The 13,839-nt window shown below is 54.6% G+C and overlaps 2 protein-coding genes across 2 annotated transcripts in view; both read right to left on the reverse strand.

The window, feature by feature from the left end:
• Window positions 1-1,684: 1,684 nt before the first annotated feature.
• LOC104036377 (transforming growth factor beta activator LRRC32-like) lies at window positions 1,685-4,666 on the reverse strand. Its single transcript, XM_075720710.1, has 2 exons — window positions 4,524-4,666; window positions 1,685-3,684 (listed from the first exon to the last, which is right to left on the reverse strand). Exons 1-2 carry the CDS (start codon window positions 4,641-4,643, stop codon window positions 1,711-1,713), a joined length of 2,094 nt encoding a protein of 697 aa, XP_075576825.1. The 5' UTR covers window positions 4,644-4,666; the 3' UTR covers window positions 1,685-1,710.
• Window positions 4,667-10,978: 6,312 nt separating this feature from the next.
• Window positions 10,979-13,839, reverse strand: part of EDA (ectodysplasin A) — an 85,581-nt gene continuing 82,720 nt past the window's right edge. The window contains exons 7-8 of the mRNA XM_075720759.1: window positions 13,280-13,404; window positions 10,979-11,230 (exon numbers count right to left, since the gene is read on the reverse strand). Of these exons, the coding sequence (XP_075576874.1) occupies window positions 10,979-11,230; window positions 13,280-13,404 (377 nt within the window). The remainder of the gene's footprint in view (window positions 11,231-13,279; window positions 13,405-13,839) is intronic.

The following is a 13,839-nucleotide window of genomic DNA, read 5'->3' on the forward strand; positions in this document are numbered from 1 at the left end:
CCCTTCCCAAGGTCCCTGCGGGGTGGTGACACGGAGCGCCAGGCTCCCCCGCCGTGCCCCGGGCACCGGCATGGCCGGTCGCTTGCCGTGACGAGGCACGGAGCGCCAGATCAAAGGGAAACTGAGGCGGGGATGGAAATGCGGGGCCGTCAAAGGCACTGGGGGTCCCTCGGGAGCTGGATGCCCAGCAAAGGCCAGGAAGCTGCAGCCTCAGCAGCAATATGGGCAGCACGGGGAAGGCATATATTTTACAGCAAAAATGCGCTTTGCTTCGCAGTAAAGCCACGATAAGCTTGAAAGGAAAAAAAAAAGGTTAAATACTTGGGATTTTAAGTGACTTCCAAGCCCTTTTGCTCTCACAGCCTCTAACCTAACAGGCATGTGGACAAGTAGGTGGCCCGGGCCAGCTGGGGACTTTCAAGGTGGCACCAAATAGATGTGAAATGTAAAAGGTTTCATTGCAGCCTTATTTTTATCCTTCCCCAGAGCTGGCCCCAACCCTTCAGGGCGTTCGTCGGGCACCTGGCTGCTATCATGGGGGGGTGCAGCCCTGCTCTGCCCTGGGAAGCTGGACACGTCGCAGCCGGGACAGCCGGCCGTTGCGTGCTTACCGGGAGCATCGCACCCGTCACACCGCGACAGCGGCCATCCCCCTTGGCACCTTCTCCCTAGCCCCACATTAAACGCTGGCTGTGCATGGACCCGCATGGTTCCAGAGGGTTCCAGATGCCCCAAGGCCCACGGCTCTGCCCGGCAGACCTGAGCAGCATCGCCCCTTCCCGCTGCCTGCCTGTCCCCGCGGGAGACAGCACTCACCCCCATGATGGAGAACGAGCTGCCCCTGCCGCCGGCGGCTCGGGAGGCCAGGCGCTGAGCGGGGAACATCCTGCACCCACCTCAAAAAGCCAGCAGCCCAGCGTCAGCCCGGGACAGCACAAGGCTGGTTCTCTCTCATTCTCGCCATCTCAATGGGTGAGGACAGCACAGATTTCCTTCCTGCACCCACAGCGGTACCCGGGGTCATTTGAAGCCCTGCCAACTCCACGGCGTCCTTCAGATGCCAGCTTGGCAGGAAAAGGCAGAAGAAGGGCACGTAGGATCCTGCAGAAATCCCTTCCTGGCACGGTGACCCGCCACCGCTGGGGCCAGCCCTCCAGCACAGCTCCCACCGGCACCGTTCCCTGCTGCTGCCCGCTCCTCGCAGCGCTGGGCTGGGGAATGCTGTCGGGAGCAGGAGCAGCTATTTAGCCGAGCTATTAAACCTACTTAAATGGCAGGTAGTGACTGCTGGGAAAGCTGTGAAACGCTCAGGTGGCACCAATGGAGGCAATTCCCTTTCCACACACAGCACGTGATGGGTTTGGGGAGCCGATCAATACAAGCAGCCCAGGCCTTGGTTTCTTGCCCTGGGTGATGAGAATGTGTGATGGCAGGGCAGAAAACCCACCCACAATTGCTGATAGCGTGATTAATTTCTTGCAGGGAACCGAGCAGATGGGGACACTGTCCTTCCCGAGAAGGAGAGGTGGCCCAGAGCCCTCCTCTGCCCAGCCCAGAGCTCAGCACCAACCACGCTCCCTTTATTTGGTTTGCAAAACACGCAGGATACCGGTGAGGGGAGGAGACCTAAAACGCAATAATATTATTAATATTATTAATAATAATTAGAGTTCTGACTGATCGCTACAGTTCCTGCTCCCCAGGGCTGGGCTACACTTTGGTGACGCTGTCTGGTGGCTCCTCTCTTTTGGGGCCGTGGGGGAAGACCCCCACCCTGTTGCTGTGGAGTCCCGCACACTCCGGCGACTTCTGCCCTTTCTTCAGAAGGCAGCAAGCGCCGGAGCTGAGAAAGAAAAGGCTCATCACGACCACGAGCAGAGCCAGAGAGCCGGTGCCCTTGGGACGTGGACAAAGCCACCAAGGACCGCTGGTTATCTTGGCTGAGAAGTTCCTGCTCTCGTCCTGGTAGGCGCAGAGGGCTTCGTCCAGGTCCCGCACGCCCACGCCGGCCGCCCGCAGCGTGTCCAGCCAGGCCAGCGAGCAACAGCTGAAGGGGTTTCCAGCGACAGACACCTCCTTCAAGCTGCGGGACCAGCTCGCCAGCGCCGGCTTTTCCAGCGTCAGCAGGTTGTTATTGCGAACGTCCAGGCTTTCCAGCGGGGAGCAGAAAAGTCCCGTGGGCAAAAGGCTCAAATTATTGCTCGAGAGGTCCAAGACTTTGAGTGTCCCCAAGCAGGGGAGCTCCGCCTTGCTGTCATCCATCTGGTTGCCCCTCAGAGAGAGTTTCTGCAGGGAGAACTCCAACCCCCCCAGGGCTTCCTTAGACACGAACAAGTCCTTGTTCCCCGACAGGTCTAGGGAGAGCAGCGAGGTCTGCTTGAAGGCGTAGGGTTGCAGCCTGGTAATGTTGTTCTTGCAAAGACTCAGATGCTTCAAGCGAGGCACGTTGTAGAAGGGGGTGCAGGTGCCTCCCGGGGTTGGCACGTGAGAGCCCCCTCCCAAATTCCCTCCCCGATCGCTCCCCTGGCTCTCGCAAGGCTGGAGGCTGTTGGAGCCCAGATCCATCGTTTCCAGCTGAGGCAGAGAATCGAAAAACCAGCGTGGCAGCACGTGGATGGCATTGCCGTGGAGGTCCAGCGAGCGCACGGAGAGGGTGGTGCGCTCCAGCGGCGTGGGCGAGCGGTCGCTGGGCTCCGTGCCGCCGGCGAGCGACTCCCCGGCTACGTCCTGGAGACAGTTCGTAGCCAGGCTGAGGCTGTGCAGAGAGCCCAGGCTGTGGAAGAAGGTAAATGGGAACAGCTGCAGCCGGTTATTGCTGAGATCCAAGTCAACGACATGCGTCAGCCCCGCCGTGGTATGCGAGGTCCTATTAAAGCTCGCCATCTCCTTGTAGTGCAGTGCAAACTCCCCCGGATGGTGTGAGCCTGGGAGCAGGGAAGCAATAAGGTTGTTGGAGAGGTTTAAGTGCGTGAGATAATGGGCTTTGGGGAGCTCTGGAAAATAGAGGAGTCTGTTATGGCTCAAGTCGAGCACTTGAAGCAGGTAGGGCTCCGCTCCCTCCTCCGAGACGAAGAGCTCCAGGGCGTTGTGGCTGAGATTTAAAACTCGCAGCTGTGTGAGGCTGAAGCCAGAGATACAGTGGAGGGAATTCAAAGCCAAGTTCACCACCTCCAGCTCTTCCAGAACCTCAAAAGCTCCCTCCTCGATTTCCATGACGTAGTTGTTACTGAGGTCGAGCTCGCGCAGCCGTGGCGTGCTCCAGAAGATTCCTGCTGGCAGCCTGGTCATCTTATTCCCAGAGAGATCGAGCACCCTCAGCCTGGTGAGGTTGCTGACGTACCAGCCTGCCATGTGGCTCTCCAGGTTATTTGCCGACAGGTCCAGGACCTCGATATTCCTGAGCAGGTGAAAGGCTCGCCCGTTAGCGAGGTAATTGCGGTCTAGGTGGTTCGATCCCAGGAGGAGCGAGCGCAGCTGGGGTAGCTGAGCCAGGGTCGTGGCTGACACAGCTTCCAGCTGGTTGAAGCACACGTCCAGGGACTCAAGCTGCCCAAACCCTGACATGTAGCTGCCCGATAGGTTTTGGATGAAGTTGTTGGAGAGCTCGAGGTACTTAACTCCTTGGCTAAGCTCCTTTGGAAACTTGCGTAGGCCAACTCCTTTGCAAGACACCTTCGTGGGGCTCTACAGAGAGAGAGGAGAAGCCATCAGCATGAGAGGGGCTACAAACCACAGCTCCAGCCAAGCCATCTGCTGTCCAAGATGGGCACGAGCAACACGGAAATGAGCACCGCTCCCCCTTTTCCCAGCCCCGGATGGGAAGGAGCCACACCACCTGACAGCCCTGCTCGGAGACAAGGAGCGTGTCCCCAGGGTTAAGGTGGGCTTTCCAAGACTCTGGCCGACACTGCCAAGTTGTTTCTGATGGCGCAAGGAGAAGGCTTATTCTCTGGCTGTCCTCCCATGCGTCCCAGCAAGCAAGACGGGCAAAAAAAGTAGCGTAAGCACTGAAGATGCAACGGGCTGGTGGGGCAAATCCAGCCTCTGGAGGGCACTGGGACTGGTCCAGAGCATCCCTGTCCTGCCTGGGCAGAGGAGGGGCACTGTCCTGGTGGGCTCCATCTTCCCTCTCTCCAAATTGGTTTCCTCTGCCAGTTTGGAGTTGGGAGCCTGGACTGCCTTGCTAACACCCCTGGCAGCTGTCTGAATCCCCGTGAGACCCTGCACTCCATCCTGCCTCTTAGCAAGCATCTCGAGCTGACAGCCCCAAGGCAGGGACTGCTGGAAGGTGCCACCGGCACGGCAGGGACACGGGAGCAGCTGGGTGCTAGGGACCGGCTAGCCGGAGCCCGGCTCGGAGACAGGAGAGCAGAGAGGGGATCGAAGCTGGGAAGTTTAAAGAGATGGAGGCTGGGGAGGAGACGCACCCCGCGCCGCGCAGAGGGATGCTGGCAGCCCCGCTTGGACCCAGCGATGCTGCTGGGGCCATCCCGGCCCAGGGGCTCCTCGGGAAGCAGCCTTACCTGCTGGCACGGCGTGGACCTGGGCCTCGCCTCCCCGTTAGACTGGGCTCTGAGAATAGACGGGAGCAGCCAGAGCAGCAAGCATCCTCTTTCAGCCAGCCGGTGTTCAAACAAGAGCATGTTGGGCTGCGGGCGCTGCCAGCCCTGACCCGCTCCTCCAGTGCTCTCTGGCAAGCTGGGCAGGAGCCAGGCTCTGTATAAATAGGCTTCAGGATGGTATGGGGGAAGGAGATAACGCATGTGGGTGTTCGTAGCTACGGAAGTGGGAAAAGAAAGACATAAGATTGCAGAGGGGGAAAAACAGTGCGCGAAGCCACAAGGAAGGGAAAGAGAAATGGCGGGGCGGGGAGGAGGCAGGGCTGCACCGGCGCTCAGGTGATCGGCTGGACCGACCACCGAAATCGAATGCCGGGAGGCAGAGGTGGTACTTGGGAAAGCCGCGAGGTTTGGGGGGGAGTTCCCCTGCTTGGACCTGCTCTTCCTCCAGCTTCCTCTGCCCTGTGCCAGGGCCAGGCTCTGCCCGGGGCCAGCTGATGCTGAGGACGCCAGGAGCCGTCCCGAGGCGGGGACCCAGCTCCTGGCCGCAGCCGCCGGGATCACCGCGGGACTCCCAGCACCTCCGGGGCCGCAGGTGAGCTCGCTGCATGAAGGCAGCACAAATTCCCCTCCCCGTGCCGCCGCAGCCCAGCCGAGGGGACTCTCTCGTGGCACTGGCCCCTCCCCGGGGTTTGCCACCCGTTAACCCGGCACCGCCAAGCCCACCACTAAACCATGTCCCTAAGTACCACATCTACGCGGCTTTTAAATACCCCCAGGGATGGGGACTCAACCACTTCCCCAGGCAGCCTGTTCCAGTGCTTGACAACCCTTTCTGTGAAGAAATTTCTCCTAATATCCAATCTAAACCTCCCCTGGCACAGCTTGAGCCCATTTCCTCTTCTATTGCTTGTTCCTTGGGAGAAGAGCCCAACACCCACCTTGCTACAACCTCCTTCCAGGCAGCGGTAGAGAACGGTAAGGTTTCTCCCTGTGCCGCCTAGTGCTGACACGCTCCCCGGGGACACGCTTTATGGGGTGTTCTGCAAAACGCACGCTTTTTGGGTTTTTGGCTCGCTGTGGGCAACTTCCTTCCCATCCGAAGGAGCTTCTGCAGGCTGCTGCACAGTTGCCCGAGGATGCGTTTTGCTGTAGTTTTAGCTGTAGGGCTATTGCTCTAGACCTAGTTGAGTGTGGCAGGAAAAAAGTAATTCTGTGTGTATATATAAAAATATATATATATGCATGCACACATACATACACATCTGGAAGATGCTGCAGCCTGGCTTCTGCTGCTGTTGTCCCTCGCCCTCCCGACAGCTGGCGCGGCGGGGAGCACTTGGTCACCTCTGGGATGCGGCTCAACCTTGAACCTGACCCCAATGTCAGCAGCCAGGCAGGGCACGCACGGCACTGGTGACACGAGCTGGGCTCACCCTGAAGGCCAGGGTCAGCGTTTGAGGCTGACGCCCTCCCTGCTAACCGCGGCGGACCTGGGCTGCGGCAGCAGCCGGGGCCAGAGGCAGCTGCGAGCGAACAGCCCGCCGTTGTTTTCGGAGGCGCGGTGAGGATCGCGCATCTGTGCAGATGTGAAATCCTGCAGACTCCAGCCAGGGAAACACCGACCTCTGGATGAACCTTCGACTCCAGCGTCCCTCGTCTCCCATCAGCAGCCGAGCGCGGAGCCCCGAAAGCGGAAGGCGGCGCAGGGGAGGAACCGCGCCATGCGAGTGCTCCAGCCTCCGACGCAGCCCCCGGCGCCGGCGCTGCCTCGCCCGGGGAACCCCGGCCCTCTCCTCCCTGCATCCCGAATTGCTGGGCACGGGTCCGCACAGCAGGCACAGCCGATGAAATCAGCTGAAAAGTCCCTGATTTTGATCAGGGACTTCTGCGGAGAATCCCTGGGCATTTGCATCCCAAAGCTGTGAACCCCCTTTGCAGGAGCCCCTGGCAGAGCGAGCCGGGTGCGGACCGAGAGCCGTCCAAGGCGCTCTGCAAATACCGAGAGGCTTTTCACGGACCGTGCCGAAGGCAGAGCGAACCACGCAGCGTGGACGGGAAGAGATTTGCTCCTGCACATCGCAGGGCATCCCGTGCTTCTTGTCACTCCCGGCCTCCAGGCTGGCTCCCAGCTCTCCGGAGCGGTCTGTTACAGCGCGAGATGCCTCGGTTCCCCCAAAGGGTTTCGCGTGAGAGGTCTCCAAAGGACCGGAGGAACGAGCAGCAGGACGGAGGCTTGGCAGAAAAGGGGATAAAGCCACTTAAAGGGGATAAAGCCACTTGCCCCACATCACAGCCGCACCACAGGGTGACAGACGCTCGTTCCCAGCCTGGGCGTTAAGGAAGCAGAAGAATATCTGGTTATCTAAGTACATCAAATCTATACATCTTTCCCACTAAGTACGGCGACAGCAACGCTGTTTTCTGTCGCCTTCCCCAACCGCAGAGAGCAGCGGGGAGTCGAAGGCAAACGCTGAGCAGCTCGGAGCCCGCCGAGGGGGCCGGTGCCTCTCGCATCAGCAGTGGTGGCCACCGCAGTTGCGTATCAAATGCTCCCCGACGGACAGAGGAGCTTTGCCTTTCAGCTGTGTCCCACCGCACAAGCGCAGTCAAAATACTTCCCACAGAAACTCCTGGTTTGGCTGGGGAAGGAAGTCCCACCCAGAACACCGAAATCAGGAAAAAGCTTTATTTGCAGAGAAAATATTGACAATTTACATAAACTTACATCCTAAATTATATACAGTATGTATATTTTATATACAGATAGTGTCTTGAATAAAGATGTCGAAGCACAAACCAGCAGCAGTGCATCACCGTGCAGCTCTAACAGGTAGCGGGGGGAGCCGTGTCTCTCGTCCCACAACCCTCCCGTTACGCTTTTGCTGGGCAGCCCGAGGGGCTTCCTTCCAGCCTGGGAGTGATGAACGCGGGGTGGGCGGGCGCGCGGGGGTCAGGCTTGCATGGGTGCAGCCACGAAGTTGTCCCTTTCCCCCAAAGCCTGAGCCACGACCGCCCGGGGCCAGGGCAGGTGCCACCAGCCCGCAGCGAGTGGGAAGGGCTCCCCGCGCTCTCACCGGGAAGAGGGGAAGAAACACGAACGAGCTAATGCGCTTTGCTCGTCTCCCTCCCAACGCAGCTCGGGTGCCCGTTTCTAAGCACCCGATGCTGCTCGGTCAGTGGAAGGACGATGCCAAGTCCCCAGATGGGGACAGTGGCGGCAAGGAGACCACGACCGCTTACCTGGGTGAGAAAGGTGCTGGAGGGAAGCAAAGGCCAGGCAGTTTTGCACAGGGAGCCGTGACCTAAAGCCTTTACTGAAGGGAATTCTTCCTTCAAAAGGGGCCCTGAACACAACAGCTGAGCTGGCTTCCCTAGAAATTGTCTCCGTAGAGGAGCTTGGGAGGGAGAAGGGTTTCAGATGCTGCATTATATACCGATTATCTGCTTGCTACATTGCTGCAGCTGGTGGCCAGCCGAAAGCCGGGCAGCAGAGCCAAGGCACGTAGGTAAGAGCAGAGCCAGCAAGAGCAGAGCCAGCAAGTACCACCGGAGAGGAAGACTGGCACACGGGAAGCCACTGGCGACTGCTTTCGTGTCCACCATCTCGGATACGCGGACGTTTGTCTATAAAGGAAGCACTTCCTTCTCAACCAGACTAGGAACCGAGATACATCAAAATCCAAAGACATCAGAGGGAAAGACTGGAGCAAGGCCCTGTTCCTGCTGGAGTTTGTTAAAACCTCCCACTTGCATCCTCCTCACGCTCCTCTGAGCTGCTTCCAGGCCTTGTCGGCTCCAGTGAAGGGGCAGAGGCACCAGAGATGGTGGGACACCAGCTAGAGAAGCATCACGCAGCAGCAGCTATGCTACAGCCTAGGTAACCTGCACTGTAATGCTTCATTAAAGAGAACTTGTTGCTAGAGAGGCCAAAGGGTTTCAAGTATAAAGACTCTCCATGGCTGCTACAGGAGTGGTGATCCGCCCGCTCATCCCAGGGATGAACACGGCTCTCGGTACCAAGGCCACCTGCAGTCAGGCATTCTCCGCTCTCCAACTCCACGTCCAACTCCAACTCCACGCCTCCAACTCGGCTACACTGAGCTCACGCTTCGGTGTAACGCGAGCATCAGAAAAAAGCCCATTAACACCTTCCGCGGCAGGAACCGCTCCCTTCCGCTCTCCTCCCGCATCCCAGGCACGTGCCAGAGAGGCAACCTGACCGCGATGCATGGGCCTTTTACAGAGAGAAGGGATTCTCCCTCTGCCTCCTCCTGCCCGCAGCCATGGTCAGGAGCAAATCCCAGATCCTGCCAGTGGGGGACAAGGAATGCAAACTCCATCCATCACGCTCTCCCAAGTCATTGCGTTATTTATGCTTGCCCCTAAGTCTTGCTGTTCAGGCTGTATTCTAAAGCAATTCTGTTAATGATTTGCTTAATGTTCTCACTATACACAGTTGTCCCGATTCATTCTTGTCAGAGGAACATGTCCTCCTTAATCCATTTTAAAGGAAATAAACCACAAAGGCTAGTTAAGTGCCTCTAAGGCTCTTGCTAGTCCAACATGTTAAGGCTAAAAAGGAGAACATATTGAAAAAGAAATAGCAGGCAATTTTTCATGCAGTTATTTTACAAACTGCACGCCTCCTGTGAATAGCGAGGCTGTAGCCAAAGCTGGGTGCCCCCAAGAAATATTTATCTCCCAATAACTGCAATACTTGGCAAGTGAGATCACTCGCTACGGATGGGGAAAAGCAGCGGAGCCAAGAATGCTTCAGCCAGGGTGGACCCTTCTGCGGTCAGATCGGTCGCTCCTGCGCGGCGCTGGGACACGTCCGCTCCCACGTCCCTGCAGGTGACCACGGCTGAGCCACCTCTGCTTGGAGACGGAGGTCAGCACCGAGACGTCGGTTCGGGACTTGCCCCGGTTGCTACATAGGCTGAAACTTCACTACCCAATTTAGTTTTTAAAAGAAAAAAACATGCTCTGAAAAGAAATCCAGTTTTAAAAAAAAAACAAACCAAAAAACCAACACCCAACACAACCAAGCACAAACCAAGGCACGACACAAAAGAGCAATTAGCGCTTCAGCCTCTTCCTCAGCTCGAGCACATCTTATAGCTTTAGGTCTCCCCAGCTGAGGGGAGGTAACGGGAGAGAGTTGCTCAAGAAGCCAAAAGAAACAATAGCGTCCCAGCTCTTCTATTAGTCACCAGAAATCGAGTTATGACTAGACTCAGCAGGGCTCAGAGAAAAGAAAAAGTGGTGACTTCATGCTGGACCAGACTTTTTAAATACAATTTTTTTTTTTTTTTTTTTTTTGCTAGAGACTCCGTCACCACTTATTAGAGCATTTTAGGTAGAAGGGTGCCAAAAGGAAAGGGGTGGGGGGAGGAAGGATAAAAACCACATCTAAAAGCAGGACAGTTGCTATTAAAACAGAAAAAAAAAAAAATTCCTGTTTGAATAATTTTATTCTTAAACATGACAAACTTCTTCAGAGTGTTTTCACAAGTACTTGTGTCTGCTCTACGCGGCTCGGTGAAGCCTGTAGAAATGTGTTCTGGTTTGCAAAATATTAATTAAAAAGACAAAAAAAACCCCAACAAAACACAAATTGCTGTAACAGCAGCAGTACTTTAAGGCAGCCCCCGTTAGGGCAAGGTATACCTCTGGGGTAATGGCAGGAGCTGAAAGTAGCAGAGGCTCTGGAACCGGGAATCGGCATTTTCTTTGGGACTTTGTGATTTCTGGAATGTGGAGGCAGTTTCCTATCTGCTAAGCCTGCTCTATTAAGTATTCACCTTCCTCTCGCACTTACTGCTTTTGCAGCCTGCTTCCAAGCGCTAGGTAGAGGCACTTCGCCGCCTTCGCTCGCACTCCTGAGGATGAATGTAAACACCACTGACCCTGTCTGATTCACCTCCCTTTGCATCCCGCGGCCGTTCCAGTTCAAACTGGGAAGGCAGAAACCCCAAACCCCCCTTTCTTGCTTTCGTTAGCGTGCAGAAGCAGGAGTGCCTGGATAGGGCGATTTTGACATTAGTCTGTCTTCTCCCGCTCCCGCCTGGGATGCTCTTGCTAGTGCAACATAAAAGCAGAGACCCACACCACTCTCAACAAGCCTCGTGTGAAGATCACAGAGCAGAATATCAGTGCAGTAATACTTGAAATACTGAGACAAGGCAGACACAACAGCCTTTCTTCCTCACAACGCTTTTTCAACTAGCTTTTTGATCCAAGTCTCCATGCAAGTCACAGAAGACAATTGTGCTTCCTGCATTCACATATAGGAATAAATAGCTCTGGATCAGTTTTCTTTATGGCCGGATTACAGAACCCCCTGAAATACTGATACGCTTATGAACAGCAGCACTGTGCAGTTCTGTGAGTATCCTTGGACATGCCAAGTTCATCTAGGATGCTGGCGCATCTCCTAGGCGTATGGCCCCAAAGAAAGTTGTGTGCTTGCTCATGTTGATGGAGATGTCAGCATGGACCATTTTCACAGCAATCTTCTGCCTGGCTTTGAGGAGGCAGACCCCAGCTGTATAGCAGGTATTGAAGTTGGTCTTGCCGGTCTCAATACTCCGAGTGCATTGCAGAAAGGGCTTTTCATCCACCACCACCTCATAGCTGGCAAAATCTGTGAAGTTTATGTAGTATACCTGATGTGAAGCAGGAAGAAGAAAGGTATTAGGGAGTGTATTTGTGCACATGGAACAAGTCCACATTCCTCTCAGTGCGTACATATCTGCTCCCTCCGCTAACGATCCCTTCCTTGGCCCCGGCACACCTGTACTCATGGGAGGTTGACTTGTTCGAGGCAGAAAGAACCTCAAGCCAACCAAATACGAGGAGACTCTGTATTCCACTTCGTACTAATACAAGCATGCAAGCATCCGTGAATCCGCGTATCTAAGGCTGAGCTACGAATCCTCGCTTTAGACCCTGCTTGTTAAAGGAAAAATTACAAACCTGCACAGGCCTAGTTACAAAAATGTGTAGACAGCCCTACCTGCTACAAACAGCTTTTCATCCAACAAACAAACAGAAATATTTTAACTGAAGTCCTCTTTCACTTACCTGGCCAGTCCTGTTTTCTGGGTCCCATGAGCCTCCTTTAGTGTTGACATCAAAAATGCCCTAAGATGTACTGGGAGTTGCCTTCTTTGTAACTGGACTTGAGGTGCTTTCAAAGGCATAAGCTATTACAAGGAAGACACTCTCCCAACCTCCACAGCTTGGAAGCAAAAGACCTTGGAGCGTTTGTACCGATTTAACTCTTAGACCTAGCACCTAACTCCCCGTGACTCCATTACTCGTTACTTAACCTCTCCCACACACTGCTTCTGAAGAACTGCGAGATGCGTGAGAAAGACCTGTCCAAAGTCAGTCCCAGGGAGCTGCTGCTTCCTGACAGAAGAAAACCAGCCATTTTGGATGCATCTGCTAATTCTTCTTAGTCTACACGCTGCGACCACAGAAGCTACACAAGACTGAGTCCCCTTTTTCCTTGGTGGACTACAAACGACAAAGGTTTCAGAGGCACAACGTTGTGGCCAGCAATTAGCATTAAGCACTCGGAGAAACAATCATACTTTGGCCCATGTGGAGTTTTTTTTTTCCTGTCCTCACCCAAACTGGACAGGTAACCAGTTCCACGGAAGAGCACCTAACTTGACAGCCACGGCCCACTTTATCTGATTTGGTACAGTCCCAGTAGGGCTGCCAATTGAATAGATGCAAATCATGAGCAGGAGGTTATTTTAGAAGCCTGGAGCAAGGTGGAAGTTGCTTAATTGTGGTTGTCACACAGAAACCCTCTTGTCTTGCTAAAATCTGTCCCAGAACCTGGACAGTTTTTCAGTCCGCAGGTGGGTGGACACCCCCCATGCTCTGGAAGGGGAGAGCTTCGGAGCTCATACTCCACACAGCTCAGCAATTCCGTTCAGAGATTTGCAAGACACTGGGAGTGGTGCGTTAAGTGACAGTCCCATCTCCTGCATTTCATTTGAATGGGGAGAGGAAATGATGTCTTAATTAGCTGTATACTAAATCATAATACAGTAATTTATTACTTTCTTTAGCCCTTTTTACAGAAGCAGGTCCGTACATCCATCGTCAGCGCCAACTAAAGCAGCAAGCTGAGCCATCCCGCTGCACAATGTGGTTGCTGGCGCATCATGTTGGTCTGAAGCTACACGAAGAAGGTGGAGGCAAAACAGAGTTACCTGGGCTGGAGTTTGGCCAAGCTACCCGGGCCGAGAGTCCTACGCTTACAAAGAGTGACATGGCTTTGCAATGATCACGAGTTGTCAGGGTTTGGGTCTTACATCTCTTTTAAAGGACAGAGCCTAGCGTCCTGCTGGGACCCTTGTTCTGCAAGGAGGTTTAGATGTGCTGGTGAATGACTGCACAGACAATGTGGAGGATTAAAAAAAAGGCATTGGTGGCATGTGGGATCTGGCTGGGCATCTGCGCATGCGTTTCAGTAACTAATCTCTTGCAGCTGGTGTCACGGCGAAACGTGTGACCTTGCACTTCGAAACTCTAACGTCTTCCTCCGACACACATCTCCTAGAGCACGAAGCGGTTAAAAGTACATACAAGTTCTTGGCATTTGCTAGTTGTCTGGAGCCCTCTCGTGGTTCATGCAAAGGCTTCCATTGGAACACAAGAATAGGAGTTAGGCCTAGGACCGTACTCACTTCTACCTGACTATAGATGAAGTATGTGCCGTCCACCAGTACCTCCAGCTCCCCACTGCGGGCATGCAGCTTAAACACCTTGGGGTTCATAGTGATGCGAGACCAGTCATTGAGGACTCCACCTGAAAGATCTCAGTATGAGAAAACGGCAGTCACTCAGTACCCGTCAGAATGAAAAGCGCAGGAGCACAGAAATACAGTGACATTGCAACGTTTCATACACAACAGCTGGCACAGGCTCAAGTTAAAAAGTCAAGTAACTCGGTTAAGAAAATCCCAGAATTAAAGACTACGGTGCGTTCGTTTGGACTCCTCTCTACAGCTCTAATTACACCATCACTTGCCGGTGGACGCTCATGTTGTTCAGTGCACGGCACAACTGATTTACATCTCTACTTGTCCTCATCAAAAGTGGTTCTTCTCATCCTTGAGAATAGGCCTATGGCCTTTTGTACTACACTACGTTCGTCCCCAGCGCTGGATACAGACTAGCTTGCCTCCTCCTGACGCTAAATTGAGCTTATTATCATATTTGAGTGTTGTACAGGCCTGAAAACATGTTCCCA

Source organism: Pelecanus crispus, chromosome 13 (genome assembly GCF_030463565.1).
Source record: "Pelecanus crispus isolate bPelCri1 chromosome 13, bPelCri1.pri, whole genome shotgun sequence".
NCBI classification, from domain to species: Eukaryota; Metazoa; Chordata; class Aves; order Pelecaniformes; family Pelecanidae; genus Pelecanus; species Pelecanus crispus.

What these genes read in the sequence shown, in the direction of transcription:
- LOC104036377 (XM_075720710.1), bottom strand. Translation starts at nt 4,643, where the DNA reads ATGCTCTTGTTTGAACACCGGCTGGCTGAAAGAGGATGCTTGCTGCTC. An exon ending in GGTCCACGCCGTGCCAGCAG is followed by an intron (nt 3,685 to 4,523) that starts GTAAGGCTGCTT and finishes CTCTCTCTGTAG; the next exon opens with AGCCCCACGAAGGTGTCTTG.